The sequence below is a fragment of the Ursus arctos genome, unplaced genomic scaffold (assembly GCF_023065955.2).
Source record: "Ursus arctos isolate Adak ecotype North America unplaced genomic scaffold, UrsArc2.0 scaffold_34, whole genome shotgun sequence".
In the NCBI taxonomy this organism is placed as follows: domain Eukaryota; kingdom Metazoa; phylum Chordata; class Mammalia; order Carnivora; family Ursidae; genus Ursus; species Ursus arctos.
Genome location: NW_026623030.1, coordinates 25,214,173 through 25,242,161, shown reverse-complemented (window position 1 = coordinate 25,242,161; position 27,989 = coordinate 25,214,173). Strand labels below are relative to the sequence as shown.

The following is a 27,989-nucleotide window of genomic DNA, read 5'->3' as shown; positions in this document are numbered from 1 at the left end:
TCATGGGACTGTGGTGGCAGACAGAGAGCCAGAAGCCTGCATCTGGTGAGCTGGGGTTTTGCCCAAATAGCACTGTCTTTCTCTCTACCCACAGAGGACTCAGGGCACAGACTGGGTGCTGACAGATTGAGAGAGGTAGCATTTGCTAACAGAACGCTCAAGTACATCTGACGGGTCCACCATCTACACATTGCTAAGAAACCATCAGACTGGTTTACAGAGTCGACGGGGGCTCCGTTTGCAGACTGCTGACAATAATGATCAGACAGGATAATGCTGCTTCTGCACAGTGGTTCTCAAACCTGACTGCCCACAAGAATGATCAGTTGATTCTCAGAGTATAAAAGCAGGTGTATGAAGGAACCCCCCCCCCCGGCCCCCTTTAGTTGCCCTTTCCCCAGGAGTGACCAGTGTGGCCAGTTTCTTGGGCATCTTGAAAGAGCGTATAAATATACATGCAGTTATGTAACAAAATGTATTTTTTCCTTTTTTTTTTTTTTACATAAACGGCAGCATACTATGTATGTGCTATTCTGTACCTTTCTTTTCTTAGAATACCCTGAAGATGACTCCACCTCAGCACATAAGATGTGGGTCTCAGTGTCCCCCGAGGACATGCGGCAATGTCTGGAGACGTTTTTGGTGTTTTGGTTGCCACAACTGCTACTGTCATCCAGTGGGTAGGCTGCTCGACCTCCTACCATGCTCAGGACAGCCCCACAACAATGACTCTTCCACACCAGATGTAATAGTGCAAGACTGAGGACCCCTGGTCTCCCATGTAGATGCGTAATTCGTTCATGTTTGTCCGTAACCCCCGTGATGGACAGGGAGCTTCCTTCCAATCTTTTACTGCCTAAAACAGCACTGCACACTTTTGTACACATATGTCAGTCTGCAGAATAAACTACAAGAATTACTTGCTAGGTGATAGGGTGTATGCCTTTGTCATGTGGCTACTGCTAAGGTCCCTGCTGTGGGGTTCTACCAATTGTTTTGTTTAGTTACCAGGGCCCATACAAGATGAAGCCTGAATGTCAAGGATGGGGTCTGAGTGTGCATATGTACTTAACCCATCCATGTTCGGGAACCCAGAGTTGATAACCGCTGGCTTGGACGATGTAAACACCATGACTGGATTTCTTTCTTTTGACACGGTCTCCCCACACATGCTTCCTTGATGTGGAACGCACCTTTAGCGGAAGTACCTACCAACTCCAGCCCATAACATGCTTCCCGTGCCGTAGCAGGGGGCACTTTGTGAAACCCGAGTGAAATCAGAAGGGTGTTCCTGCACGGCTGTTTTCTGAGACGTGGGAGACAGTAAAATTCTGCACTGGAAATTTACAAAGGAGAGAGTCTATTTTTCTAAAACTGTTCTAACAGCTAATAGCAGTTTTAAGGTAGAGCAGGTTCCCTACGTAACAACGAGATTCATATTCTGAATGCAAAAACCTAGTTGTGAATGTGTTGAGTCTTGATACGAAGTCATTTACTTTGCATGAAACATCCTGAATTTTAAGAACCTGAGCTTTCAAAGATACAGCCATTGATGAAACAAAAATGCTAAGTGTCACCTTTGTGAAAATCCTGTGAAGAGCATGGTACTTTTCAAAGCCGTCAGAAACTAAGGTCAACATATCCAGCCCCCAAACAAATGGGAGGAGGCCGGATGTCCGAGAGAAGACAAATCCATCAGAACCAGACCGAAGGCTGTCATTGATTTCTCTTCCATTTCCATTTCACGCTCATTTCTTTGGAGCGCCACAAACCAGAGTCCCAGAGGCCTGCAACTTTGGTTCTTCATTTTAAATGCCAGCCTCCCTGCCAAAAACAGGGAAGAAGAAAAGGCAGCATTTGGCTCAAGAACGGAGTTACATTTGTTCAAGAATAGCTGGTTGCTGACCCAGGCCACTGTTCACACTGGCTTTGCTATGAAGTTCTGGACATTCTCCCTGAATTCACTTTTCTATCCCATTTTTATTTCAGTTCAACAAGCCTTTACACTATAAAGATGGAAAAGATAACAAATTACTCTGACCAGATTCGGGTTCCCAGGCATCTGAGAACAATGCAAATGATTTTTGGTCATCACCTCTTTTTGCAAGCCCCCAAAATGGTCAATTTCAGCAGACAGGAGAAAATCAAGATCACAAAAACAAATTCTCTACTGCCAAATTAAAAGAGAATTCTCTACTGCCACATGCCTTTCTGTATAGATACCAGTGAGGACAAAACTGTTTCTAAAGTTTATTAAATAATGGGTCCTTGGAACAACAAGATGAAGAGAAATTTCATAATATCAGCATGCTCAGCTTAAACCTCGGTTCCAGATGGGAAAGAAAACTTACTCCAGACCCCATCACCATCAGCAAGTTTTATTCAAGCATTGGACATACACACTGTATAAAAACACAAATCTCTCTGTGCTTCTATTCATGCTATGTCTTCGTCTGGGTTCTGGTGGTGGTGGTGGTGAGCCTCTATTTACTTCGGTCCCTCTTCTCCCTCCCCTTGGCTCGGTCATCTCTGAAGTCCCTCTCTCTCTCCCAGTCACTTTCCAGCCACACCCTGGTTGGCTCTCTGTCCTGCCATCTCTTCTCCCGGCCACGGTCGTGGTCTCGGTCCCTTGTCCGAGAGTCCCAATGTCTTTCTCGAGACCGAGATCGCTCCCGCTTTTCCCTTTTTCCCTCTCTGTACTGGTCATTTTTAACAATTGGCAAATTAATGGGTTTTCGAAAAGGCCGATCACGGCCCCCAAATCTTAGTTGCCCGGATTCCTTTTTCCCCCCAAGACCTCCTCCAAGTCGCCGAGGGATCCACCCTTTGAGGGTCCTTTCCAGTTCGTAGTCAACAAATATCTCATGCTGGTCAATAACCAGGCCGTCTGCATCCCGGTAAGCTTTGATCAGAGAACGCTCCTCTTTGTACTCAATGAAGGCATAGCCCTTTGAAAAGCCCGTCACCAAGTCCCTCACCAGCCTAAGCCGCCGGATGTCCCCATAGCGGGAAAATACTTCCTTTAACTTCTCCTCTTTGGTCTGCAAGTTTAGTCTTGCCACAAACAGGGTGAGGAGGGGGTCTCCTGTGACGCCTTTGTTGGGGGTGTATCGCGCCAACATTGCCCTCCAGACGGCGCGGTCGTGTGGGTCTTCATCAGTGCCGTCAATGCTGCCAGCTTTAAGCGGGTCATACTCCTTGGCAATGGGCATCCAATCGTTCATGTTCTAGGAAGGATCACAGGAAGCCTTTATGTAGCACCTACTGTAAGCTACTCATTTAATCCTTACAACAACCCCGTGAAGTAAATACTGTTATTCCACTCCTCCTTCAATATGGAAGGAAGCAGGACCAAGAACCTGAAGCCTTCCAGTTACAAAGTGGGTGGAACAGTATCAAAGCCAGACAGTGGGGCTCCAAGATGTTGTCACCCGCTGCTCCACCCTCCAATCCGGGAAGAAGCAAAGGGCAATGTGCTTGAGTTTGATCCATCTGTGTATGATCCAATTTAGTCACATCAGGACACTTACCAACTACATTATAACGTGGCAAAGTGGATCAAAATCCAGGCTCGCCTTTCAGGCTAAAATGGTTACAGGAAAACCAGCCTGGAAACTGCTATGAAAAATGGTGTGTTTGTGGCGCCTGGGTGGCTCAGTCGGCTGAGCGTCTGCCTTTGGCTCGGGTCATGATCCCACGGTCCTGGAATCGAGCCCCGCATCGGGCTCCCTGTTCAGCGGGGAGCTTGCTTCTCCCTCTCTCTCTGCCCCTCTCCCCCTTGTGCGTACATGCGCACTTTCTCCCCTCTCAAATAAATAAATAAAAAGAAAAACGGTATTTTTAAAAACTCTTTACTACCAAGAAGTTCAAACATGTACCCACGGAGAGAATGGCATAACCCTCCACAAAGTCATCACCAGACTCTGACCAACACGTGGCCAGTCTTGTTTCATCTGTGCCCCACTCACATCCCCACTCCTAGATTACTCTGAAGGAAATTCTAGATATTATATGCGCATCTGTAAATGTCTTGGTATGCATCATTAAAAGATAAGAAAGGCAAGGACTTTTTTAAAACACAAAACTAAAGGGAAAACGGTGCTTTTGATGTAGTATTTTGCAATAGGCAGCAAAGCTAAAACCACAGTGACCCAGCCACAACAGGCTCTTTGGTTCAAAGAGAATATGGGATTTCTTTCCAATCCCCGGCTGATAATCTGTTCTTGCCTTAAGCCATGGGAATTGATTGCAATGGTAATTTTAGCCCCACAAGCATACTGCAATTGTTATTCCTTCTGATACAGGATAATTTTTTTTTTTAAAGCGAGTGGGAACAAACTGAGGGCTTGTGGGGGGGGAATGGGATAGGCTGGTGATGGGTAGTAAGGAGGGCACATATTGCATGGTGCACTGGGTGTTACACGCAACTAATGAATCATGGAACTTTACATCAAAAACCAGGGATGTACTGTATGGTGACTAACATAATAAAAAATATTATTATTAAATAATAATTAATAAATAAAATAAAGAGGGTGGGAAAGTTTTGGGGCACCTGGGTGGCTCAGTTGTTAAGCGTCTGCCTTCGGCTCAGGGCGTGATCCCAGAGTCCTGGGATGGAGCCCCACATCAGGCTCCTCTGCTGGGAGCCTGCTTCTTCCTCTCCCACTCCCCCTGCCTGTGTTCCCTCTCTCGCTGGCTGTCTCTCTCTCCGTCAAATAAATAAATAAATAAAATCTTTAAAAAAAAAAAAAAAAGAGGGTAGGAAAGTTTAAATTGAGAGGAGAGGCTGATAACATGGCAATTTATTCACATTCTGGTGAATCTGCAGGAATAATATAGCGCTTGCCAACATTTCAGACACTGCCACTGCTCACAGGGCCACCTCCGTAAAACTTTAGAGCCATTACAGAAATCTGTTACCTTAAAACCAGTTCTCCAGGTGCCTGCCTGGTTCAATCAGTAGAGCAGGTGACCCCTGATCTAGGGGTCATGAGTTCAAGCCCCACGTTGGGGGTAGAGCTTACTTTAATAAACAAACAAACAAACAAGCCAGGGCTCTGTCAAATTTATATAGTAATCTTATTCATAACATCTTTCCATGACATTTATTAAAACATCTATAATTTTTCCCCTTTTACTCATATTTTCCTCAAGGATCTTTTTGCTTTTCTTTTTCTTCAGTTGATGGGCTATGTAAGGAGAGTGATCATTTATGGGGTGCACTATGGAATTATTTTCCCAGTAAAAAGACCAAACACAGAATAAAATCCAAAGTCAATGGCACTGCGCTCAAGAAACTTGACCGTCACTCGGCCTCTTACCAGAGCCCACTGCAAAGTCTATTTTACGCAGGATCGCTCCTCATTCCTTAAATGTGCCCTAGTTCCCCAGCTCCAGGTCTTTCCCTGTGCAATTTCCTCTCCTGGGAGCAGTTTCTTCCTTTCCACATCTCCACTTATGGAAATTCTATTGGTCCTTCCAAGCTCAGCTTCCAACCTCTTCCCCAGGAAGCAAATTCATCTGCCCCACAGCTCAGGGCACCTCTTCTGTAAATGTACCACTCACATTTTCCCCAAGCGCACAGTAAACACTCCTTAGTCTAGTGTATGCTTTACTTTATCTCCAGATTCTAGGATACTTCCTGATGAATACCGAGGCACTGAACCAACTCCGATCAAAACTCAGTGAAGTTTTTTTTTGTGTCCAAACCAGACAGAAAGGATGCTTCATTGCAAACTGAGAGGCAAAACAACTTTATACTGTCTGCCACCACACTGTAAAAGGAGGGTATATGTGTGCCTGTCATCGCTAACCAGCAGCTTTGGAGAAGGTGCCTCTGGTATCCTTATCAGTAAAAGGATGATAACACAGCTGGAGGAACAAGACAAGAGAGGATTTCAGTCCCGTCTGGGTGCTGCCTCTAACTCACTTTGTATTTCTTCTCTCTCATTGCTGGAACTTCTCCACATGCAAAAAAAAAAAAAGGAAAATAAGAGAGAGCACTATGTTGTCTGACTCTCTTCCTGCTCTAGTATTCTCTAACATTCCATTCTACTGGCCCTACCATTCTAGACCACATTCCCTATCCTCCATCACAGGGTTGCAGGAAAATACACACACACACACATACACACACGGGCTGTAATAATTATAGTTAACTTGTACTGAAGACTTAGGAGGTGCCAGGCACTATGCTAAGCACTTAATTCCCCTCACCTCGCAACACTGTCAGGACAGAGGTTCTATTATTAGTGCCATTTCAGATGAGGACAGAGACACACAAAAAGCTTTCTTTTGTCCCAAATCACAAGGCTAAGAAGTAGCCTTGCCAGGGAGTTAACATTCAAGGGCTTTTACCACTCCAGAGCTTGACTTGAGCTCTTAGTATTTCCTTAGATGGCTGTCATAAAATATAAAACTTTGAAGATGGAGATAACAACCACCACCACGACCAACAACAACAGGATTCTGTGTTTTTGAGGCTGAGGAAAGAATCCCTTCCCCAATCAACAAGAAAAGGTCATAGAAGATCCAACAAATAAAACTCATATTATTCTACATAGAACTCCTGTTTGAAGCCTTAAGAATTTTTTGATGTAGGAAAGACTTTAGGGTTCGAAGCCTACAGCCAAGAAAGAATTCTTGGGACATCTTTGCTGCAAAAAGGTGGTTTTATTAAAGCACGGGGACAGGACCTATGGGCAGAAACAGCTGCACCGGGGTCATGAGGAGTGGTCCATTATTACTTTCAAGTTGGGAGGGACTTAGGAATAGTGTAAGTCTCTATGAATTTTGGAAGCAAGGTTTCCAGGACCTTGAGGGGCTAGCTAGTGTTGGGAAAGGGTCATTTATTACTGCCTAAAAACCTGAGTTATGAGACCCCTGATATATATTGGTGGGTCATATGCTTGGGGGATGATTGCCAACACGTATCTTGAAGGGGTAGAGATAAAGGAAGTTTCCAAAAGAATTTTTATATATTAAAGTAGACTTACGGGATCCTGGCGTTTGGGCTAAGTTTGCCTTTTGACCTTAGCAAGGTACCAACATCGAGGCACTTGAGTCCCTAGAGGAATGTCACTCTGCCTGTTTCAATGACTTGTCAGTGGGCTGTAGGTAGTAATGAATAATTTTTTAATAATTTTTCTTCCATCTTTGTTTCCCACATCATTCTTCAAATTAAAATCTGAAGAGAATTACAAAGGGATAGTCTGAATTTTGTTTCTCCTTCATGGCTATACTTCTATCGACACTAAATCCCGGGGTGCCTGGGTGGCTCAGTGTCTGCCTGCAGCTCAGGTCACCATCTCAGGGTCTAGGGATGGAGCCCCACATTGGGCTCCGTGCTCAGTGAGGAATCTGCTTCTCCCTTTCCATCTGCCCTTTTGCCCTGCTTGTTTTCTCTCTCTCAAATAAATAAAATCATTTTTAAAAATACTAAATGCCAAGAGAAAAAAAACACTAAAACTAAATGCCAACAGAGCAGCAGGCTTCACGGCTTCTCATGCATCTTTCCGGGAGTGGTCCCTCCATTGCAGCATTATGTTGAGATTTCCTACAACTTCTTTGGGTTTTTAGATTCATGTCATTATTTCATTGACGGGAATGAGGCTTGAGAGATGAATGGTGGGGGATGAAAATGGATGGGGAAATTAATCATTAAAGACAAAAGTGTGGCAAGTGAACAAGAACACGGGATCCAGAGACAGAACACCACATTTAAGACCTAGTCCGTTCTTGGGCAAAGTTTAAATCACCTGTAAAACGTTCCGACATGCCATTTCACTAGGTTTTTGGTGAGGATTAGATAAGACAGTGTCCGTGAATGTGCTTTATAATTATCAATTATTATACAGATCCGTTATTATGAAACCGTCCAACAAAGCGTGCCTCCCCTTACTGAACCCCCCGAGTTTAGAATATTCCCGCGCTTAGCATCCAAGTGGGAAACAAAACGCAAGTCGAGCCCGCGGAGCCCTCCCGAGCATGCGCAGTGGCGCCGCGGCCGCGAAGGCGGAAGTCCAGGTGGAACAGCCTATACTCCCAGCAGCCCCACACCACCTCAGCCTCGACCGCCGGCCCTCGAGGCTGCCCCCCACCCCGCCCTCTCACTCTCTGAGTGGGAGAAGGGGAGAAGGGGCCCTTCTTCCACCCGAGCTATCGGCCCCGCTTTCCGCAACACAACCCCAGAAGGGCTCCCCCTTTGCCAGGCTTCAACATGGCGGCCGTTACACGAGTGGACACAGGGTCCGGGCCGAATTCCCTCGTCCTTCCCGCCGGAGTGGGCCCTGCTGCCGCCAGGCCGCTCCTACTCACCTCGGCAAGGCTCGAGCTTCCCTTCCCACCGAAGCCAGCAGACTCCACAGACTCGAACCGCCAGGAGATTCTTCGCGCCAGCCGGAGCAGACCTTTATATTGGAAGAAGCAGATTCGCCACGAGCCGTGATTTTTTTTTTTTTTTTTTCGTTTTTGCTTTTAAGAAATTTAGTCCACGTGTGATGAGCCTCGAGGGTATATTATCTCCGAAGAGAATGAGCTTTCCGTTTTTTTAACTTTTGCACGACGACAGAAGCTGCTAAATTGAATGATTGAGTTGAAAGACTGTCGAATGTGCAGTTAGTGGTCTGGGAGGAGCCGAATCGCCCTCCGTAGCGAAGGGATCTGTCAGCGCGGCGGGATTGTCAATTCTCAGACTCACTTTGGGAGTCGGATTATGTTATGGTGTCTTCAGAGGATGCGTGTGCCGGTTCACACTGCAGAAGAAAAGGGGTCAGGGAAGGCTTGACAACCCTGACTCCATCTTGCATCAGCCACCATTTTGTGGAGTTCTCTGAAGAGCAGCCCCTCTTGGAATCATGATAAACATCCTGAGGTTTGCACACCTGGCAAGTTCCCCCCGTCTCACAGACCTGAGCAAAAGAGGTCAGCCCATCACTCGGCAACCCATACCAATTGAAATTTCTCCCTCGCTGGGGTAAACAAGCTTTAAATAAAAACACTTCTCGGGACGGGCACACCAACTGAGTTGGATGGTGCTTCGTAGTTCGCAAACCTAAATAAAGAGTTGTCTCCTTTTTCCTCGCTCATAGGCTCGCTCCTGAGGTTTTTCCTAAAACAGTTTGGAGCAACCGAGGAAAAGATGTGAAGCAACCTCGGCGCCTCCTGCGGACCTCCAGACGTGACGAAGTGAGCACCGCACCCCGTGTTTCTTCTCTTAGGACGGCTCCTGTAATGGGGGGGCGGGGGTGACAGGCATGGTCCTCTCATATCCCCGAACTCCCACCTCGGTAGAGCTCAGGAGACTTTTCTTTCTTTCCTTTTTTTTTTTTTTCTTTAAGATTTTATTTTTTAAAAATCTATACACCCAAGGTGAGGCTTGAACTCAGGACCCTGAGATCAAGAGTCTCATGCTCCATGGGCTGAGACAGTCAGTCACCCTGAGACTTTTTTGGGGGTAATAGAGTTCCTCACTGTTAGCAGTTCAGGGGAGGGTTCCTCCCATACAGAATGGATACCAGTCTCTCAGAAAGAGATTTCAATGATCAGCCTGCTGATTGTACAGATAAAAACTATGGCCCAGAGGCACCAGGGTGGCTAACCATCTGATTTCGGCTCAGGTCATGATCTCAAGGTTGTGAGATGGAACCTTGCCTCAGGCTCCTCGCCCAGTGAGAGTCTGCTTCTCTCCCTCTCCCTTTGCTCTCCCTTTGCCCTCCCATGCTCGTGCTCGCTCTCTAAACAGATAAATACAATCTTAAAAGAACAAAAAAACTATGGCCCAGGGGGCTGTAGGTTTCCTCAACCTGGGTTCAAATTACTAAATATTTAAAACTTCACTGGCCTCATTGGGGCACCTTTGATATCCCTAAATTGGTGTATTTAAGAGCACAACTGGAAAGGTGAAGCTATCATACTTCACAAAATCAATGAAAGCCTATTTCAGTTGGTACTTAGAAGCCCCCAAAGAACCTACTTAGTCATAGCCTCTGTAAAAGAAAAAAACTCAAAAATCAAAGATAAAAACAATTAGAACAACTCAACACTGAATCAAAAATTATTCCACATCTTCCATTTCCAGTTCTTTGTCCCCCACTGCATGCCTTCTATTTCCTCTGCTATATGCAGATCTTTCCAAATATCCTTTTTCCCCTCTGAAATTTCTCCCTCCCCAGCCCTGCCACCATCCATCCTCCCAAAACTAACATCATAACACCTTTCAAAGTCAAAGTTACTAGCCCGTATCCCAATAATCAGGTCCTTTCTTTGACATTCTGGTCCTAAACAAAATTTATTAATCTTGCAAAAGACTTTCCTAATCCAAAAAAAAATTCGGAAGAGTTGACCTGACAACTAATTTGGACTTTCAGTGCCCTTAATCCAGGCCCTTCTGGCCTTTAACAACTGGTATGCATGCTTGTTGGACCTATACAGGCCCAAGAATGGAAGAATAAAGCTGGACAGGAAGACCCCCCCTACAGGATTTTAAAATTCCTCATAATGACGCCCTAGAAAAAAACTTCTAATGTAGCTGCAAATTTAATCAAAATGATTCCCCATATGTGGGCACCCAATAAATTAGAAGGCAGTACAAAACAAAACAAAAACAGGAAGAACTTGTTTAGTTTTTTGATAGGTTCTAAAAAGTTTTTGTCCAAAATTCTGGAACCCTTAGATTGGATAAAGGATCAAATTGTTTAATTCAGTGTTTCTAGAGGACCTCCTTTATTCAGTCTTAACTCTGGTCAGACATGACCCTGACCAGCACACCAAAACTCCTTATGATCTAGCCACCACCACTAACAGATTGGCAAAGATGACCGGCTAATAACAAAATAAATTTAAAAAAAAATTTTTAATTGTTTTAATTTAAAACATTTTTAAAAAGAACAAATGGCTAACCTTATGGCTCTACAAATGGCAAACCCCAAATCCATGTCGTAAGTTAAAACATCTGGCTCAACTGATAAAACCTGTTTCTCTTGCAAAAACCTGGACATTTCAGAGGTACCTGACTGGCTCAGTCAGTAGGGTGAGCCACTCTTGATCTCAGGGTCACGAGTTCAAGCCCCACATTGGGCATGGAGCCTACTTAAAACAACTGTAAACAAAACAAAACAAAAAAACCTGGACCTTTCGAAAAGGAATGCTTGAAGTATAAAAGATGGCTCCAAAAGAGCAAAAATCTTGGGGCGCCTGGGAGGCGCAGTCAGTTAAGCAACTGACTCTTGATTTCGGCTCAGGTCATGATCTCAGGGATCAAGCCCCGAGTCTGGCTCCATGCTGGGTGTGGAGCCTGCTTAGGATTCTCTCTTTCCTTCTCCCTCTGTGCACCCCCCCACCCCGCTACCCCATTCACATATGCATATATGTGTGTACTCTCTCTCTCTCTCAAAAACCCCAAAAAAACAAAAAATCTCAAAAACAATTCCTCTATCAGATTAGTGATGTTCCAAGGACAAAAGGGGGATTTTTCCCCTTTCTCCTAGCAAACACTAATGGAGAAACTCCCATAACAATTCAGAATGAAGATGGTTTTATTCTTTTTTTAAAAGATTTAATTTGATTAATTAATTTATTTCAGAGAGAGAGTTTGAGCAGGGGGAGGAGCTGAGGGGGACGGACAGGCAGACTTGGCCCTGAGCCACGAGTCTGACACAGAGCCCAATCCCACCATCCCAAGATCACAACCTGAGTGAAAATCAAGAGTCAGATGCTGGGCCACCCAGGCACCCCTAACACGTTTTATTCTTATAGACCCTGGAGCAACTTCTGCAATCCTCAACCAGTGATCTATTTTCCAGTCCCCTGCTTCAAAATACAAAAGCACTTAACCATGATCAGGGTCCCTAATCAGCTACAAAGTGTCCCATTATCTCAACCCCTAGAGTTCATTCTTGGCGCTTGACAAGGCAACCATTCCTTTTTATTGGTGCCCTCATCCCCAGCACTTTCTTTTATTTTTAAAGTAGGCTCCATATCCAGTGTGGGGCTCAAACTCAGGACCCCAGGATCAAGATTTGCTGCTCTACCGACTGAGCCAGCCAGGCACACCCCTGCAGCACTTTTGTTAGGAAGAAATTTTTTGCAGGCTTACCAGGCCTATATTTCCTTTGACTGAAAAAAAACGAAGTGCTGTTACATTTGCCTTCTCACTGTTCAGAATTCCTAACTGATCTGCCCAGTACTACTCTCCAGTCAGTCCACTGCCCCCCCCCAATTCCTAAATGCACTCCCTGATCAATTGGGGGCAACCTCTTCTACCAATATAGGACACATAACCTCAGCTCCCCCAATAACTATTCAAATTGATCAGTTAAAGGCCTTACCCAATATTAAGTAATACCCTTTAAACCCTATGGCCATTAAAAGAATAACTCGTATTGTTCAAGATTTTATCAACAAAGGATTGATCATCCCCACTACTAATCCTCGTATTACCCCCATTTTTCCAGTTAAAAAGCCCCATAATAGAGGAAGGCATTTTGTTCAAGACTTTAGGGCAATTACCAATACAGCCACACCCTGTCACCCTATTGTTCCTGACTCCCACACCCTCCCTTAATATACCAGCTGAAACTACGACTTTTTCTGTCATTGCCTTGTGCAGTGCCCTTTTCAGCATCCCTATCAACCCCGAAGTCAGTATCTTTCTATTTTTGCATGGAACAATCAACAATACACTTGGGTAGTCCTACCTCAGGAATATGCCAGAAGTCCTACCTATTTGCTGACCTAAAAGGTCTTGATTTCCCTGGGGTATCTACACTTTACAATATATAGATGAATTATTACAATGTTCTCCCACCCTAAAGGCTTGTCTCACTGATGCTAAATGTCTTCTCAAACAATTAGCCAACAAAGGACACAAAGATCTAAAGATAAATTACAACTCTGTTCTGCTTCAGTCAAATTCCTAGGTCACCTTTTGCTGGATGGGCTAAAAATAGAACCAGACAGAATTACTACCTTCACCCAGTTCCCTCAACCTCAGACTAAAAGACAATTACGGGGTTTCTGGGTCTTGCAGGGTAGTGTCGCCTTTGGATTCCCAGTTATTTCCTCACAGCTCAACCCTTATATGCCTTCCATGGCAAACCTGATCCCATAGCCTCAAGAGGCCCAAGATTACTTTATATCTTTTTTTTTAAGTTTATTTATTTATTTAAGTAATCTCTACACCCAGCATGGAGTTCGAACTCACCACTCAAGATCACAAGCTCACCAACTGAGCCAGCCAGGCACCCCACCTTTATACCTTAAAAAAAAAAAAAAAAAACCAGCTCATCTTTTCCACAACTCTAGGACACCCTAATTGTCAACTGTCCTTCTTCCTTCTTGTTCATCTGGGAATCCTTTCCGAAAGGCTTAGAGGCCTGCAACACCCCATAAGGATATTATAGTCTTCAGTTAGACCCCATGGCCAAACATTTATCTCCCATACCCCCTGCCCTAGCAACCCGCCTCTATACCCATTACTGCCACTGAAAAACTAATACTAGATTCTCTCCTACAGGTATTAGTTCCACATACAGTTAAAAGTCTTAGACTCCCACCACACCCAACACCTCTCCGCCAGCTGACTTACAAAATTTCAACTACAGTTTCCTTCCTCTCCAAACATTTCAGTCTCTCATTGTCTTCCTCTCAATCCTGCTACCTTATTTCCCTTACCCCTCAAAAACTCAACTGAACACAACTTCATCTTTGTAACTGACTCATTACTTACCCCTCAATTAGACTTTCATGAAATTCTCTTCCCAAATCCAGATTTTATTTGTTTTCTGATTGATCTTACATTAAAAGATGATCAAGGCTACCTGGGTGACTCAGTTGGTTAAGCATCTGCCTTCGGCTCAGGTCCCAGGGTCCTGGGATTGAGCCCATGTTAGGTTCCCTGCTCAGCGGGGAACCTGCTTCTCCCTCTCCCTCTGCCCTCCTCCCTGCTTGTGCTCTCTCAAATAAATAAATAAAATCTTTCTTAAAAATGATCAAGAAAAATACAATGCAGGACACTCTGGTATCCACTGAAAAAATTATCAAAGCAGGATCTTTATCCCAGGTTCATGTGGCCCAACAAGCCGAATTATATGCTCTAGTAAGAGCATGCCAATTGATAATAAATAAAGCTCTCATCGTCTATACAGAGAGCAGATATGCTTTTGGGGTCACCCATGATTTTGGTAAGCTCTAGAAGCAGGGTATCTAACATCCTCTGGACAACCCATAAAAACAAAACTTAGGGGCACCAGACTGGCTCAGTCGGTGGAGCATGCGACTCTTGATCTCGGGGTCATAGGTTCAAGTCCCATGTTGGGTATAGAGATTACTTAAAAATAAAATCTTTTAAAAACCCCCAAAACTTACTTATTAAAACTCCTTGACTCCATTCTCCTTCCCTCCAGCTTAGTTCTTATAACAGTTCAAGCCCATTTAGGGGTCCCTGGGTGGCTCAGTCGTTAAGCGTCTGCCTTCGGCTCAGAGCATGACCCTGGAGTCCTGGGATTGAGCCCTGCATTGGGCTCCCTGCTCCGCTGGGAGCCTGCTTCTTCCTCTCCCACTCCCCCTGCTTGTGTTCGCTCTCTCGCTGGCTGCCTCTCTCTCTGTCAAATAAATAAAAAAAAATCTTAAAAACAAAAAAGTTCAAGCCCATTTGAAACTTGATACCCTGAAGCCAAGAGCAATCGTTACACTGACCAAGCCACCAAAGATGTGACACTTCAAACTTCTGATTCACAAATGTTCATCTGTATGACACACGGGGCACAAATAAAATGGTCCTATGGGCACAACAATACTATTGGAAGCTGTCTCCAACTATTGCCCAACTAATATTTCAAAATGTACTGTTTGCCCCTTGCACAATCCTGGGAAACCATATCACGCTGCGTTAGGTCAAGTTCCTCTTCCCAACGGGCCTTTTGACATCTGGCAAATTGATTTCATCCAGTTTCCCCAATGGTAACGATCTGTATGTTTTCTCATGGAACAGAGGCATTTCCTTGCAGGCAAGCAACAGCAAAAGCAGTGGCCAAAAACCTATTAGGAAAAAATCATTACCACCTGGGGTGTTCCTTGACAGCTACATTATGATTGAGGAACCCATTTTATTGGACAAATTGTCCAGGAGGACAAATCTGGCCATCTGCAAAATCTGGCCATCTTTCAACATTTTCATTGCACCTACCATCCTCAATATTCGGGATTAGCTGAACACTCTAATGGCATAATCAAAACTCAGTTGTCCAAACCAACCACTCACTGCCTTTGGTCCACCCCAGCCCAAAACCTTGCCGCTTGTCCTTTTAAATCTAAGATCTACTCCTACTAGAAAGGCTCAGTTTTCTCCGTTCAAAATCATCACCAGCTGCCCTATGAACCTAGTCAAGGGTCACTTGCCCTCTACTTTGTTACAAGGAGAAATTCTCCAGTACAGAAGATATATGAAAGGCCAAACTTGTTAAAGATTCATTCTACGTAATGTCCCCCAGGAGAAGAAAAAAATAGTCACAACTTTAAGAGGAGATCAAATGTACTGGAAGACATATCAACTTAAAGATTCTTTACAGACATAAAGAAAAGGACCTTATTAGGTATTGTTAACCACTTGTGTGCAGCAAAGCTACAAGGGGCTGACTCACGCATAGATTCATATTTCTTATTAAAAAGGGCTCCACATCCTGAAAATGACTGGAGAGTCACTCCCATTTTGGAGACCCAGAACTGAAGTAGACAAGGTCCAAAGCCAACAGTTGATACCTAAGATTCCGGACCAGACCAGAACCCTCCTTTTACTTGAATTCTCATTTTTTCCCTTTTGTCTCATTTCCACCACCCAATATTGGCCTGAGTCATTCATGACCTCTGTCTGCTCCCTTGGTTTGAGTTCTTAACCTAAGACTTCTTTACTAACCCTTAGGCTTTAATAAGACTTGACACCAGGGCACCTGCCTGGCTCAGTCAGTAGATGTGCAACTCAATATTGGGGTCATGAATTCAAGCCCCATGTTGGGTGTAGAGATTACTTTAAAAAATAACATTAAAAAAATAATAACCCTTGACATCCTATAGTCTACCTTTTTTTTAAAGTTTTTGTTTCGTTATTTATTTATTTATTTATTTATTTATTTTTTACTAGACAGAGACAAGCAGGGGGAGCAGCAGAGGGGGAGGGAGAAGCAGGCTCCCAGTGAGCAGGGAGCCCGACTCAGGGCTCGATTCCAGGACCCTGAGATAATGACCTGAGCTGAAGGCAGACGCTTAACTGTCTGAGTCACTCAGGTGTCCCAAGCTTCGTTCTCAAGTCCTATGCACTTTAAGATGAAAAACCAGTTAACAATATTCTTACTACTATGTTCCAGCAAAGAGGGAACCCCCTCTGATTGGAATACCAGCTCCATTGTTAAGCTGTCCCAAGCCATAGGCCAGGAGACCCCCCCCCCCCCGCTTAAGGAATTGCTGGGTGTGTCACGACAGGTACTCCAACCAAATACAAAATGCTCCCTCTTCATTCCTCTCCACTCAATAACATTGCCCCACAGATTAAGATCATGTGCAATGCCTCTAATCAAATACCATTGCTCCTCCACCCCAGAAGTACCCTAACCCCTTTTGTTTTAACCTCCTTTCCCTATTTTGACATTATTCCTGTCCATGATTTCATTTCTTGTGTAAGATATGTCCACCTGGGACCTAGTGTGGTCTCTATAGATGTAAATCTCACCTCTGTATTAGCTGATTGCTATAATCTGTCAAACTGCAGCTTTATCTCATCCACCTCCCCTAACGCTACTGCCCTCTGCCAGGTCATCCCAGAGCAGAAGATGAATAATGGGACTTACCATCAATGGTTGGGTCCAGTAATCTTCAGGGGAATGATTCATAAAAAGCCCTGTCATTGGAATCCTTGGAAGAGGTTTTGCTATAATCAAACCAATAACCAAGTTCTAGCCTTACTGTGATCTCGATAAACTTTACATTGCAGGGTCCCTAGCTTCCCTCTGTGCCAACTCTTCCTTCTCAGTCATCAGGAGCACCATCTGGACAATAAAACAGGAGCAGTTCCATCTTGGTGTGCTCCTGAAGGGTACATGTTCATCTGTAGCAACCCCTTAATTATCTTCCCATATTGGCAACCCCTATGGAAGAATAACTAACCAAACCCTAGCCTTCAAATGCATTAACAATGCCTGGGTCACTAGACAAGTCATGCTAGGATTCATACAATCCCCTATGTCTCTCACCCTGCCCACAAACCTCACAGTCCCTCATAGAACCAAAAGGGCTTTAGGTATGAAAATTGCTAGGATTGGTCTGGCCATAGGCATGTTGGCTCCCTGGGAAGAATTTGCTTATCATGAAGCTACCCTGTGTAATGTAATACCCTGGAAGAATTGTCCTACTATACTGCTTCAGCCCTAGAAAACTTAGCAATTATTCTTGCACTTCCTTGCTTCAGTAGTCCTAGACTATCAAATAGCACTGCCAGTTGGCAGAACAAGGGGGTGTCTGCTCTTGCTGATAGCTCTTGTTGCACCTTGGTAAATACTTTCTCCCAAGGCAAACTATATATATATACTGAAAACCTGAAAAAATACTTATTAAAAAATATATTATATATAGGGGCGCCTGGGTGGCACAGCGGTTAAGCGTCTGCCTTCGGCTCAGGGCGTGATCCCAGCGTTCTGGGATCGAGCCCCACATCAGGCTCCTCCGCTATGAGCCTGCTTCTTCCTCTCCCACTCCCCCTGCTTGTGTTCCCTCTCTCGCTGGCTGTCTCTATTTCTGTCGAATAAATAAATAAAAATCTTTAAAAAAAATTAAAAAAATAAAAATATATTATATATATATAATATATTTTTTAATACAAGCCTCCTAGCTTCACAATATCAACAATCCCACCTCCAGTGAAATTTGGAATCACATTAAAAATTACCTACCATTGTCCAATCTCTTTAGTTGGTTGCCTGGCAAAACAGGAAATATCCTTCAGTCTGAACTACAGGGGGTGCCTCTCTGGCTCAGTTGGTGGAGTATGATCTCGGGGTCATAGGTTCAAGCCCCATGTTTGGTGTAGAAACTACTTAAAAAGAAAATCTTAAGGGGTGCCTGGAGCTCAGTCGGTTAAGGCTCCAACTCTTGATTTCAGTTCAGATCATGACCCCAGGGTCCTGGGATTGAGCCCTGCGTCAGGCTCCATGCTCAGCATGGAATCTGCTTGAGATTCTCTCTAGCCCTCTCCCTCTGCCTGTCCCCACCCCGTCTGAAAAAAAAAGTCTGGACTACAGTACTGTATGGTACTATTAATTTTGGGATTAAGCATCTGATTGTATATAAAATACTATTTCTAGGGGCTCCTGGGTGGTTCAGCTGGTTAAGCATCAGACCCTTGATCTCGACTCAGGTCTTGATCTCAGGGTCATGAGTTCAGGCCCCACATTGGGCTCCACACTGGGTGTGAAACCTACTGAAAAAATACTTAAAAAATATATATATATATAATATATATTTTATATATATACATATAATATACATATAATATTATATATATATAAATATATGTATATATAAATATATATATATATAAAATATATATTCTGCTTGTTTCCAGAAGTTGCTTCTCTTTCTCTTCTTCCCCTCCCAAGGTATTTATGGTGACTGAGGCTTCTGTATGTACTGCTCCAACCCTATGCCCTATGATTCTTGAAGCATAATGAAAGACCCCTGCCATTAGAGTCACCGTTAAGAAGCACAGATTTAAAACGTGTGTGGGAAGGAGGAAAGAACCATATGGTCAATAAATATTTGTGGAATGGATAGATGTATGCATTCTGATTATGTTATCTTTTTTTTTTTGATAGATGCTTCTATTTGGGTAGATTACAACTTGATTGTGTTACAACTTGAAATTCATTGATAGAATCATGCTTAAATTTGATGGTGGGTGTCTTTTGGTTTTCTTCAGCCACTCGTTTTATGATCAGTCCTTACAAGTGGATGATTTCTGCAACTGATGTCATTTTCAATCTAATCCTTAGAAGGTAAGTTTCTCTCTAATTACTAAGGATGTCTTACTGTTACGTAGTTTTCATTGAATCTTTATTTCGTAGGTAAATGTAGCTTTCTTCATAGTACATTTTCTTAAAATATATTAATAAAAATGTATTATTGAGTAAAAAATGAGTAATATCTATGACTTAAAATTGTGTTTAAAAATACATGTATGTGGTTTTTAAAAAAGTGTGTGGTATATGTGTAGATGGAATAGAATATTATTGAGCCTTAAAAGGAAGGAAATTCTAATCATTGCAATAACATGGATTAACCTGGAAGACATTATGCTAAGTGAAATAAGCTGGCATGAAAGGACAAATATTATATGATTCCATTTATATGAAGGACCTAGAATAGTCAAATTCACAGAGACAGAATGTAGAATGTTGGTGGGTTTCATGTTCATGTTTAACGGGCACAGAGGTTCAATTTGGGAGTATGGAAAGGTTGGGGAGATGGATGGTGATGATTACACAACATTGTGAACATACTTAATGCCACTGCACTGCACACTTAAGAATAGTTAAAATGGTAAATTTGTATGTGTATTTTACAACAATAGGAAAAATTTTGTTAAATATTTATGCACACCCCAGTAGCAATAGCACGACTTAACATCCAGATCTTGGTTTCTAGTATTCTCCAGTAAAAGTAACCAGTGCTCCTTGGAGAAACGGCAATTTTAGCATGGGGATGAGAAATACACAAGGTGAGCTTGGAGCAATGTGTTGTGCCAGAAAGTAGTAAGGAAGTGCTAAAAACAAAAAAACTCACCAATGATGATGATGTCACAGGCACATGGGAGCCACCTGAAGGTTCCCAGTGACCAAAGCAGATAAAGTAGTGTTAGATTATAAACCAAAATAGGGGCACCTGGGTGGCTCGGTCGGTTGGGTGTCTGCCTTCAGCTCAGGTCATGGTCTCAGGATCCTGGGATCCAGACCCAAGTTGGGCTCCCTGCTCTGTAGGGAGTCTGCCTGTCCCTCTCTAGAACTCATGCTCTCTCTCTCTCAAATAAATATTTTTTTAAAAAGATTATAAACCAGGGGCGCCTGGGTGGCACAGCGGTTAAGCGTCTGCCTTCGGCTCAGGGCATGATCCCGGCGTTATGGGATCGAGCCCCACATCAGGCTCCTCCGCTATGAGCCTGCTTCTTCCTTTCCCACTCCCCCTGCTGTGTTCCCTCTCTCGCTGGCTGTCTCTATCTCTGTCAAATAAATAAATAAAATCTTTAAAAAAAATAAAAAAATTTAAAAAAATAAAATAAAAAATAAAAAAGATTATAAACCAAAATATAAAATGAATATTCATGAGTCTATACTGATATAAATAAATTATTAAATAAATAAACTGGGGGGCAACGCTCTCAGGTCCCCTCCCTCTTCGGGAGCTTTGTGCTATCTCTCAATAAACTTTGCTTTGCTGCCCACCAAAAATAAATACATAAGTAAATAATTTAAAAATAAATAGATAAATAAATAAACTGGGTGGATGAGACACATTTCCCGTGCAGAATTCCAAATAATGTATGCAGTTAATTCCTCTCTCAAGAAGGTGGGGCATAAGTCCCCAGCCCTTAAGTGTGGGCTGGCATAGTGGCTTCCTTCCAAAGAGAACAACATGGAAAGGGGATAGGGAGGAGTAACTTTCCAGTGGAGAGACCTAACACTACCTCAGTTTGTGGTCAAGGTCAACATCAACAGTGATAAGTCCTGTTGATGGCATATGCCTTTGACGTGATGTGCAGAAAATGGCACTTTATCTATGTAGACTTCCTCCCCAAAACCCATAACCCCATAACCCCTCTAATCATGAGAAAAACATCAGACAGATCCCAGGGAGCATTCTACAAAATACCTGACCAGTACTCCTCAAAACTGTCAAGGTCATGAAAAACAAGGAAAATCAGAAACTGTCACAGCCAAGAGGAGCCTAAAGAGACATGGCAGCTAGATGTAGTGTGGTGATCTGGATGGAGTCCTAAAACAGAAGAAGGACATTGGGAAAAAAACTGACGAAATCTGAAGAAAGTATAGACTGCAGTTAATGAACTGATATTGGTTACTTAACTGTAACAGTGTACCACACTAGTGTCAGGTGTTAATCCTAGGGAAACTGGGTGTGTGTACTCAATTCCCAGTTTCTGTACTCACATCCTAATTTTTCTGTAAACCTAAAGTTGTTCTTGAATTAAGAGTTTATGAAATACATCTGTGTGTGTGTGTGTGTTTAGAAAAAAAAAAGAAGAAACCTACTACTACATCCAACAATGTGGTTGAATCTCTCAGATACAATCATGAGCAAAAAAGCTGGACTCAAAGGAGTACAGACTATCCATTTTCACTTATGGGAAATTCTAGGATAAGCAGAACTAACTTGTGATGATGATAAGGATCAAAATAGAGGTTTCCTGTGGAGGAGGGTGTTACTGATGGGGATAGTGCATAAGGGGGCTTTCTGGGGTGCTGGGAATATTTTATATCTTTATCTTGATGGTGGTTATAGAGTTACACGTTTATGAAAAATTCATCAAGATGTACATCTAATGGTGCAGCCACTCTGGAAAACAGTATGGAGGTTCCTCAAAAAGTTAAAAATAGAGCTACCCTATCTCTCACACACACACACACTGGAATATTACTCAGCCATCAAAAAGAATGAAATCTTGCCATTTGAAACGATGTGAATGGAACTAGAGGGTATTATGCTCAGTGAACTAGGTCAGTCAGAGAAAGACAAATACCATAGGATTTCACTCATATGTGGAATTTAAGAAACAAAACAGAGGAACATAGAGGAAGGGAAGGAAAAATAAGACGAAAAGAGAGAGGGAGGCAAACCATAAGAGACTCTTAACTATAGGAAACAAACTGAGGGTTGCTGGAGGGGAGGGGGTAAAGGGATGGGGTACCTGGGTGATGGGCGTTAAGGAAGGCACTTGAAGTAATGAGCACTGGGTGTTGTATGCAGCTGATGAATTGGTGAATTCTACCTCTGGAACCAATAATACAGTATATGTTAATTAAATTGAATTTAAATAAAATTTTTAAAAAAGATTTTATTTATTTATATGACAGAGAGACAGCCAGTGAGAGAGGGAACACAGCAGGGGGAGTGGGAGAGGAAGAAGCAGGCTCCCAGCAGAGGAGCCTGATGTGGGGCTCGATCCCAGAATGCTGGGATCACACCCTGAGCCGAAGGCAGACACTTAACAACTGCGCTACCCAAGCACCCTAAATAAAATTTTTAAAAAACATGTACATCTAAGATCTGTGCATGTTAACATACAAGGTATAACGTATTTATACCTCAATCAAATGTAAATATGTGTGTGAGAGTACGTACATACATGAATGTCCAGGAGGCACTGTTACTGCCAGTATGGTAGCCTCTAGCCACTTGCCCCTGGCTGTATAAAGTTCAACTTAATTAATTAACTTAAAAAAAATTTTTTTTTGAGAGAGAGTGAGAGAGGGTCAAGAGGGGGGAAGGGGCAGAGGGAGAGAGAGAATCTTTAGCAGGCTCCTCAGTCAGGGCGAAGCCTGACACAGGGCTCGATGCCGGGCTCAATCTCAGGACCCTGAGATCAGAATCCTGAGCACGACCTGAGCCGAAATCAAGAGTCAGATGCTTAACCGACTGAGGCACCTAGTTGCCCCTGACTTAATTAATTACAATTTATAAACTCAGTTTCCCAGTTGGATCAGCCACATTTCAAGTGCTCAACAGATATGGTAGCTAGTGGCTCACATATTCAACAGTGTAGATACAGAAATTTCCATCACTGTAGAAAGTTCTGTCAGACTGCACTGGTGTAGAACAGTGTTGTTGCATAGACTCAGCCACATATGTCATCTTAAATTTTGTAGTAGCCGCATTTAAAAAGTGAAAAGAAACCAGTGAGTGAAGCTAATTTTAATAATATTTATTCAACCCAATACATCCAAAACATCGTTTTAACATGTAATCATGTAATCATTAGAAATATCATCAGAGAGATGGCTTATATTCTCAGTTTGGAATTCAGTGTGTACTTAACAATTATAACTCATCTCCGAGTGCCTGGGGGGCTCAGTCGGTTGGGTGTCTGCCTTTGCTTCAGGTCATGATCCTAAGGTCCTGGGATGGAGCCCCGAGTCAGGCTCCCTGCTTAGTGGAGAGCCTGCTTCTCCCTCTCGCTCTGTCTGCCACTCCCCCTGCTTGTGTGCTCTCTCACTCTCTCTCTCTCTGTCAAATAAATAATTAAATCTTGAAAGAAAAACAATGATAACTCATCTCAATCAGGACTGGCCACATTTCAACCACTTGCTACTCACTTACTAGTGGCTACTAGGTTAACGCAGGTGTAGGCATTAGTTGTTTCTGGGAACAACAGTGGAATTGTGGACCTCTCACTTTTAAGTATATCTACCCCAGTACCATTTTAAAATTTTTCACAATGAGCATATATTCATGTGTTTCTTGTGTTAGTTGGGTCGTCCTGTTAACAGTGGTTCAGACCAAGTTAGGAGCACAAAGACGGTTAGTGGAGATACAGCTGCGAGTCACAGAGAAGGAGGAAGCAGCGCTGGGCAGAGAAAGCCTTCAGACCAGGATGCAGGTTTGGTGTCTAAGAAAGGAAAGGAAAGAAACAGGAAGCAAGAGCCTCAGACTGCAGCATAAACTTGACCCCTGGGGTGGGTTGTCCCAGAGCAGATTGCCCATTCGAGTTGTCTCATGTTGGACATAAATGTCATGGTCCTAGTCTCCCCACCGTGCTCAGTCATCGGCAGAGAGCCCATGGGAAGTGTCCCGGCGTGAATGCTGTGCAGAACCCAAAGGAGCCGCAGTTGGAGGCTGGCCGCAAACAGCAACCCTCCCCCTGGCCAGCAAGTTCTGTCCTTTTTTGTTGTTGTTGTTAATTGTGGTCAAACGAACAAAACATAAAATTTACCATTTAAATTCTAATTACCATCTAATTTCTAAGTGTACAGTTCTGTGCTGTGAAGTATGTTCATATTGTTGTACAACCAACCACCGGAACTTTTTTATCTTGCAAAACTGAAACTCTGTCTCCATTACATGAAACCTCCCAATCCCCTACCCCTGGTAACCACTAAGTCTTGCTTTCTGTTTCTATGAGTTTGACTATGCCAGGCACCTCTATGAGTGGAATCATAGAGCATTTGTCTTTTGTGGTTGGCTTAGCCTCATGTTCTCAAGTTCATGCATGTTGTAGCAATTGTCAGAAAGTCATTCCACTGTATGGGTAGACCGATTTTTGCTTATCCATTCATCTGCTGATGGAACATTTGAGTTGCTTCCATCTTTTGGCTAAAAGGCAATGATACTGCTATGAACATGGGTGTACAAATATCTCTTCCAGATCCTGCTTTCAATTCTTTTGCATATATACCCAAAAGTGGAATTGCTGGATCATATGGTTATTCTATTTTTAATTTTTTGAGGAGCTGCCATACTGTGTTCCACATCAGCTGCACCATTTTACATTCCCACCAGCAAAGCAGGAGGGCTCCAATTCTCCGCATCCTCTCCAACACTTGTTATTTTCTGGGTTTTGTTGTTGTTTTTGTTTTAATAATAGCCATCCCAATGGCTATGCAGGGTGTTACCTCCTTATGGTTTGATTTGCACTTCTGTAATTAGTGATGTTGAGTATCTTTTTATTTGCTTCTTGGCCTCTTGAAGGGTCATCTGAAAGACATCTCCCTGATGGCCAGGTCTAGAGACAGCCAACTCTGGAATAACATGGGTTTAAACTCTGTTGGTCCACCTGGATTTGTTTCGATTAGTACAGGACAGTCCTGTAAATGTATTGTCCTTATGATCTTCTTAATCACACTTTATTTTCTCTAGCTTACTTTATTGTAAGAATTCAGTATATAGTACATACAACATACAAAATATGTGTTAATTGACTGTTTATATTATTAGTGAGGCTTCCGGTCAACAGTAGGCTCTTAGTAGTTAAGTTCTGGGGGAGTCCAAAGTTATACGTGGATTTCTGACTGTGCAGGGGATTGGTGTCCCGAACCCCCATGTTGTTCAAGGGTCGATTGTAATTAAAAATTAATAACAGACTACTTTACAAACCAAGCAGAAGACCTGGAGGGCAGCACGGACCACCCTACTTGAGATTTCTGTAGAAGTTGCACACTAATAGAATCTTACAGCAAACTTGCCCGGCACTGGGCTAGGCTCACTTCATTGTCTCAACAACTCTTTGAGGAGTGTATTTTTACATTCCAGGGTGTAAGAGCTGGCCTGGAGGGTGGGGTGGAGGATTGTATTCCCTTCCACCAAAATTTCCTTTAATACTTCTTCACCCACTCTTCACCGTGAATAAGCATGTCGCCTAAGTTTACAAACAAAACAAAACGAAAAAAGTATGCTTTTATGCAAACAGATTCAAAACTAGTGACCTGGGTACCACCCTTCCTGCAACCAGACTGCTTTCTAAAGACCTTCAATTCCTTGAGATTAAGTCACTGAGCCAGGGTTGCAGGCATTGAAGCCAAACTGGAAAATCTCTAAATCCGTAACCTTGCTGTTACGGTACATGATTTAAGGGTAAGAAGACCAGAAAATAATGTGGAGAACACGAAGAAAGCCATGCTGAGTGTACCACTCGGGAAGTAAGTGGTGTCACAGGTATTCAGAAGGAGTGTAAGACTTACTCTGCTTGATGTATCAAAATAGTGATGGAGGAACAGAAGGCAAGCTGAGGACAAAGCACAAGCTGACACCGGCTACCTCCCCCCGACCCCCACTCCCAGGTGGGACATGTGTGACATTTCTCAGGCACTCCTGGCTGCCCTAAATCTAAGGGAAGGAAAAACAAATGGTTGACTAATAGAGATGACAGTCCTGCAAGACCTGAGTCTCCCTCAATTTACAAAATGTCTTTGTGATTTACAAGAAGAAAAGCATTCTTATCAATAACCTAATTTCCAGAAGGAAACTCCCAACTGTCTTAATGTTACGCTTTACTAGAGGGGAAGAACAACCTTAACTTGACAATGGCAAGACTTCCAATATCTTATAGGTGTCCTCTTTAGCATACAAAAATTCTCTTGAAAACCTCCCTTTTCCTTACCTCCTCTAACTCCAGAGTATATAATCCGTTGCTCCTCACAATATTGGGGCAGCAGCTCTTTCTGCTCACGGGTCCTGTCCCCATGCCTTAATAAAATCACCTTTTTGCACCAAAGACATCTCAAGAATTCTTTCTTGGCCCCTGGCTCTGGAACTCACCTACATACCAAAACTACATCAATAGGACCACAGATATTTGCTAATGGAACTTTCCCTTTTTTTTTTTTAAGTTTTATTAACTTAACCTCTATACCCAACGTGCGGTCTGAACTCATGACCCTGAGATCAAGAGTTCCATGCTTTTCCAACTGAGCCAGCCAGGGGCTGCTAATGGAACTTTCCTATTGGTGGACATAAGCTTGCAAACATTTATAGCTGCTTTTTTATTAAGCGTGGCCCACCCACTACTTTTGTTTCCCACATCGCTTTTTCCTTTGTTTAACCATAAGGCATAACGTTATGACCTTTCGCAGTCACTTTGGTTTCTACTCAAAGGTGGGGGTGGAGGGGTGCATACATGGTCTTAAATCTCAGAGGAAGAGTGTTTTTGAAATTCTTTTTAAAACTTTGTATTATGATATATCTTGTGACTTTAAAAAGTTTTGTTATAAACATATTCTACGTTGCTAATGCAGCTTTCCATATCTCATTCCCCAATAATAATACGAACTTGGGAAATTTCTTATATTTCATATTTAGGTGATAAAAGTAGCTTATAATAATAATAATAGCCCACATAGGGGCACCTGGGTGGCTCAGTCAGTTGAGCGTCCGACTCCTGATTTTAGCTCAGGTCATGATCTCGGGGTTATGAGATGGAGCCCCAGGTTGGGCTCCGTGCTCAGCATGGAGTCTGCTGGAGATTCTCTTTCTCCCTCTCCCTCTGCCCCTCCTCCCGCTTTCGCTAAATAAACAAACAAACAAATAAATAAATAAATACAATCTTTTAAAATAATAATAACAATATTAGCCAACATCTCTTGAGCACTTACTATGTGCAAGACACTGTTCTAAAGCACTTCACAACAATCTCATAAACTAGATTTTATCATTATCCCTGGTTTACAGATGGGAAAACTGAGCCCCAGAGTAAAGGCACAATTTACTTGCCTAACATCACACAGCTTGCAAGTGACAGAGTCAATCACAATTTGAACACTTGTGATCTGGTCTAGAACCTACCCCTTTGAACACTATGCTATCACTTATTGTTTTTTAAACTTGATCGTGCATTGGAATTACCTGGAGGGCAGGGCACCTGGGTGGCTCAGTCGGTTAAGCATCTGCCTTCAGCTCAGGTCATGATCTCGGGGTCTTGGGATGGAGCCCCAAGGACTCCCTAATCAGTGGGGTGTCTGCTTCTTCCTCGCCCTCTGCCCCTCCCCCTGCTTGTGCTCTCTCTTTCTTTCAAATAAATAAATAAAATCTTGAAGAAAAAAAAAGAACCCTGGAGGGCTGTGGAAACACAGATTGCTGGGGCCCACTCCCAAAGTCTCTGATTCAGTGGGTCAAGAATTTGCATTGCTAGGGGCGCCTGGGTGGCACAGCGGTTAAGCTTCTGCCTTCGGCTCAGGGCGTGATCCCGGCGTTCTGGGATTGAGCCCCACATCAGGCTCTTCCGCTATGAGCCTGCTTCTTCCTCTCCCACTCCCCCTGCTTGTGTTCCCTCTCTCGCTGGCTGTCTCTATCTCTGTCGAATAAATAAATAAAAATCTTTAAAAAAAAAAAAAAAGAATTTGCATTGCTGGAAAGTTTCCAGGTGATCCCAATGCTGGTGGTCCCTTTAAGAACCTCTGTTGTAACTCTTAATTGTTTTCATAATTTCTCAATGGAGAGAGAAG

At 43.2% G+C, this 27,989-nt stretch overlaps 1 protein-coding gene and 1 long non-coding RNA gene across 5 annotated transcripts; one reads left to right on the top strand and one right to left on the bottom strand.

Moving 5' to 3' along the window:
* Positions 1–540: 540 nt before the first annotated feature.
* On the bottom strand, positions 541–14,690 carry SNRNP35 (small nuclear ribonucleoprotein U11/U12 subunit 35). Of its 4 annotated transcripts, none has more exons than XM_026514738.4 (4): positions 14,368–14,690; positions 8,320–8,411; positions 5,933–5,964; positions 541–3,227 (listed from the first exon to the last, which is right to left on the bottom strand). In XM_026514738.4, exons 1-4 carry the CDS (start codon positions 14,388–14,390, stop codon positions 2,484–2,486), a joined length of 891 nt encoding a protein of 296 aa, XP_026370523.2. In that variant the 5' UTR covers positions 14,391–14,690; the 3' UTR covers positions 541–2,483. The 4 variants fall into 4 exon arrangements, with proteins under 4 accessions (XP_026370523.2, XP_026370520.2, XP_048077589.1 ...); XM_026514735.4 differs by having other exon boundaries at positions 5,933–5,961; XM_048221632.2 differs by lacking the exon at positions 14,368–14,690 and adding an exon at positions 6,999–7,113 and having other exon boundaries at positions 5,933–5,961; positions 8,320–8,506.
* LOC130542448 (uncharacterized) lies at positions 8,832–27,590 on the top strand. The gene is made up of 3 exons (XR_008957006.1): positions 8,832–8,925; positions 9,093–9,189; positions 18,965–27,590. It is a non-coding gene; the product is annotated as an uncharacterized LOC130542448 (long non-coding RNA).
* The last annotated feature ends 399 nt before the right edge of the window (positions 27,591–27,989 follow it).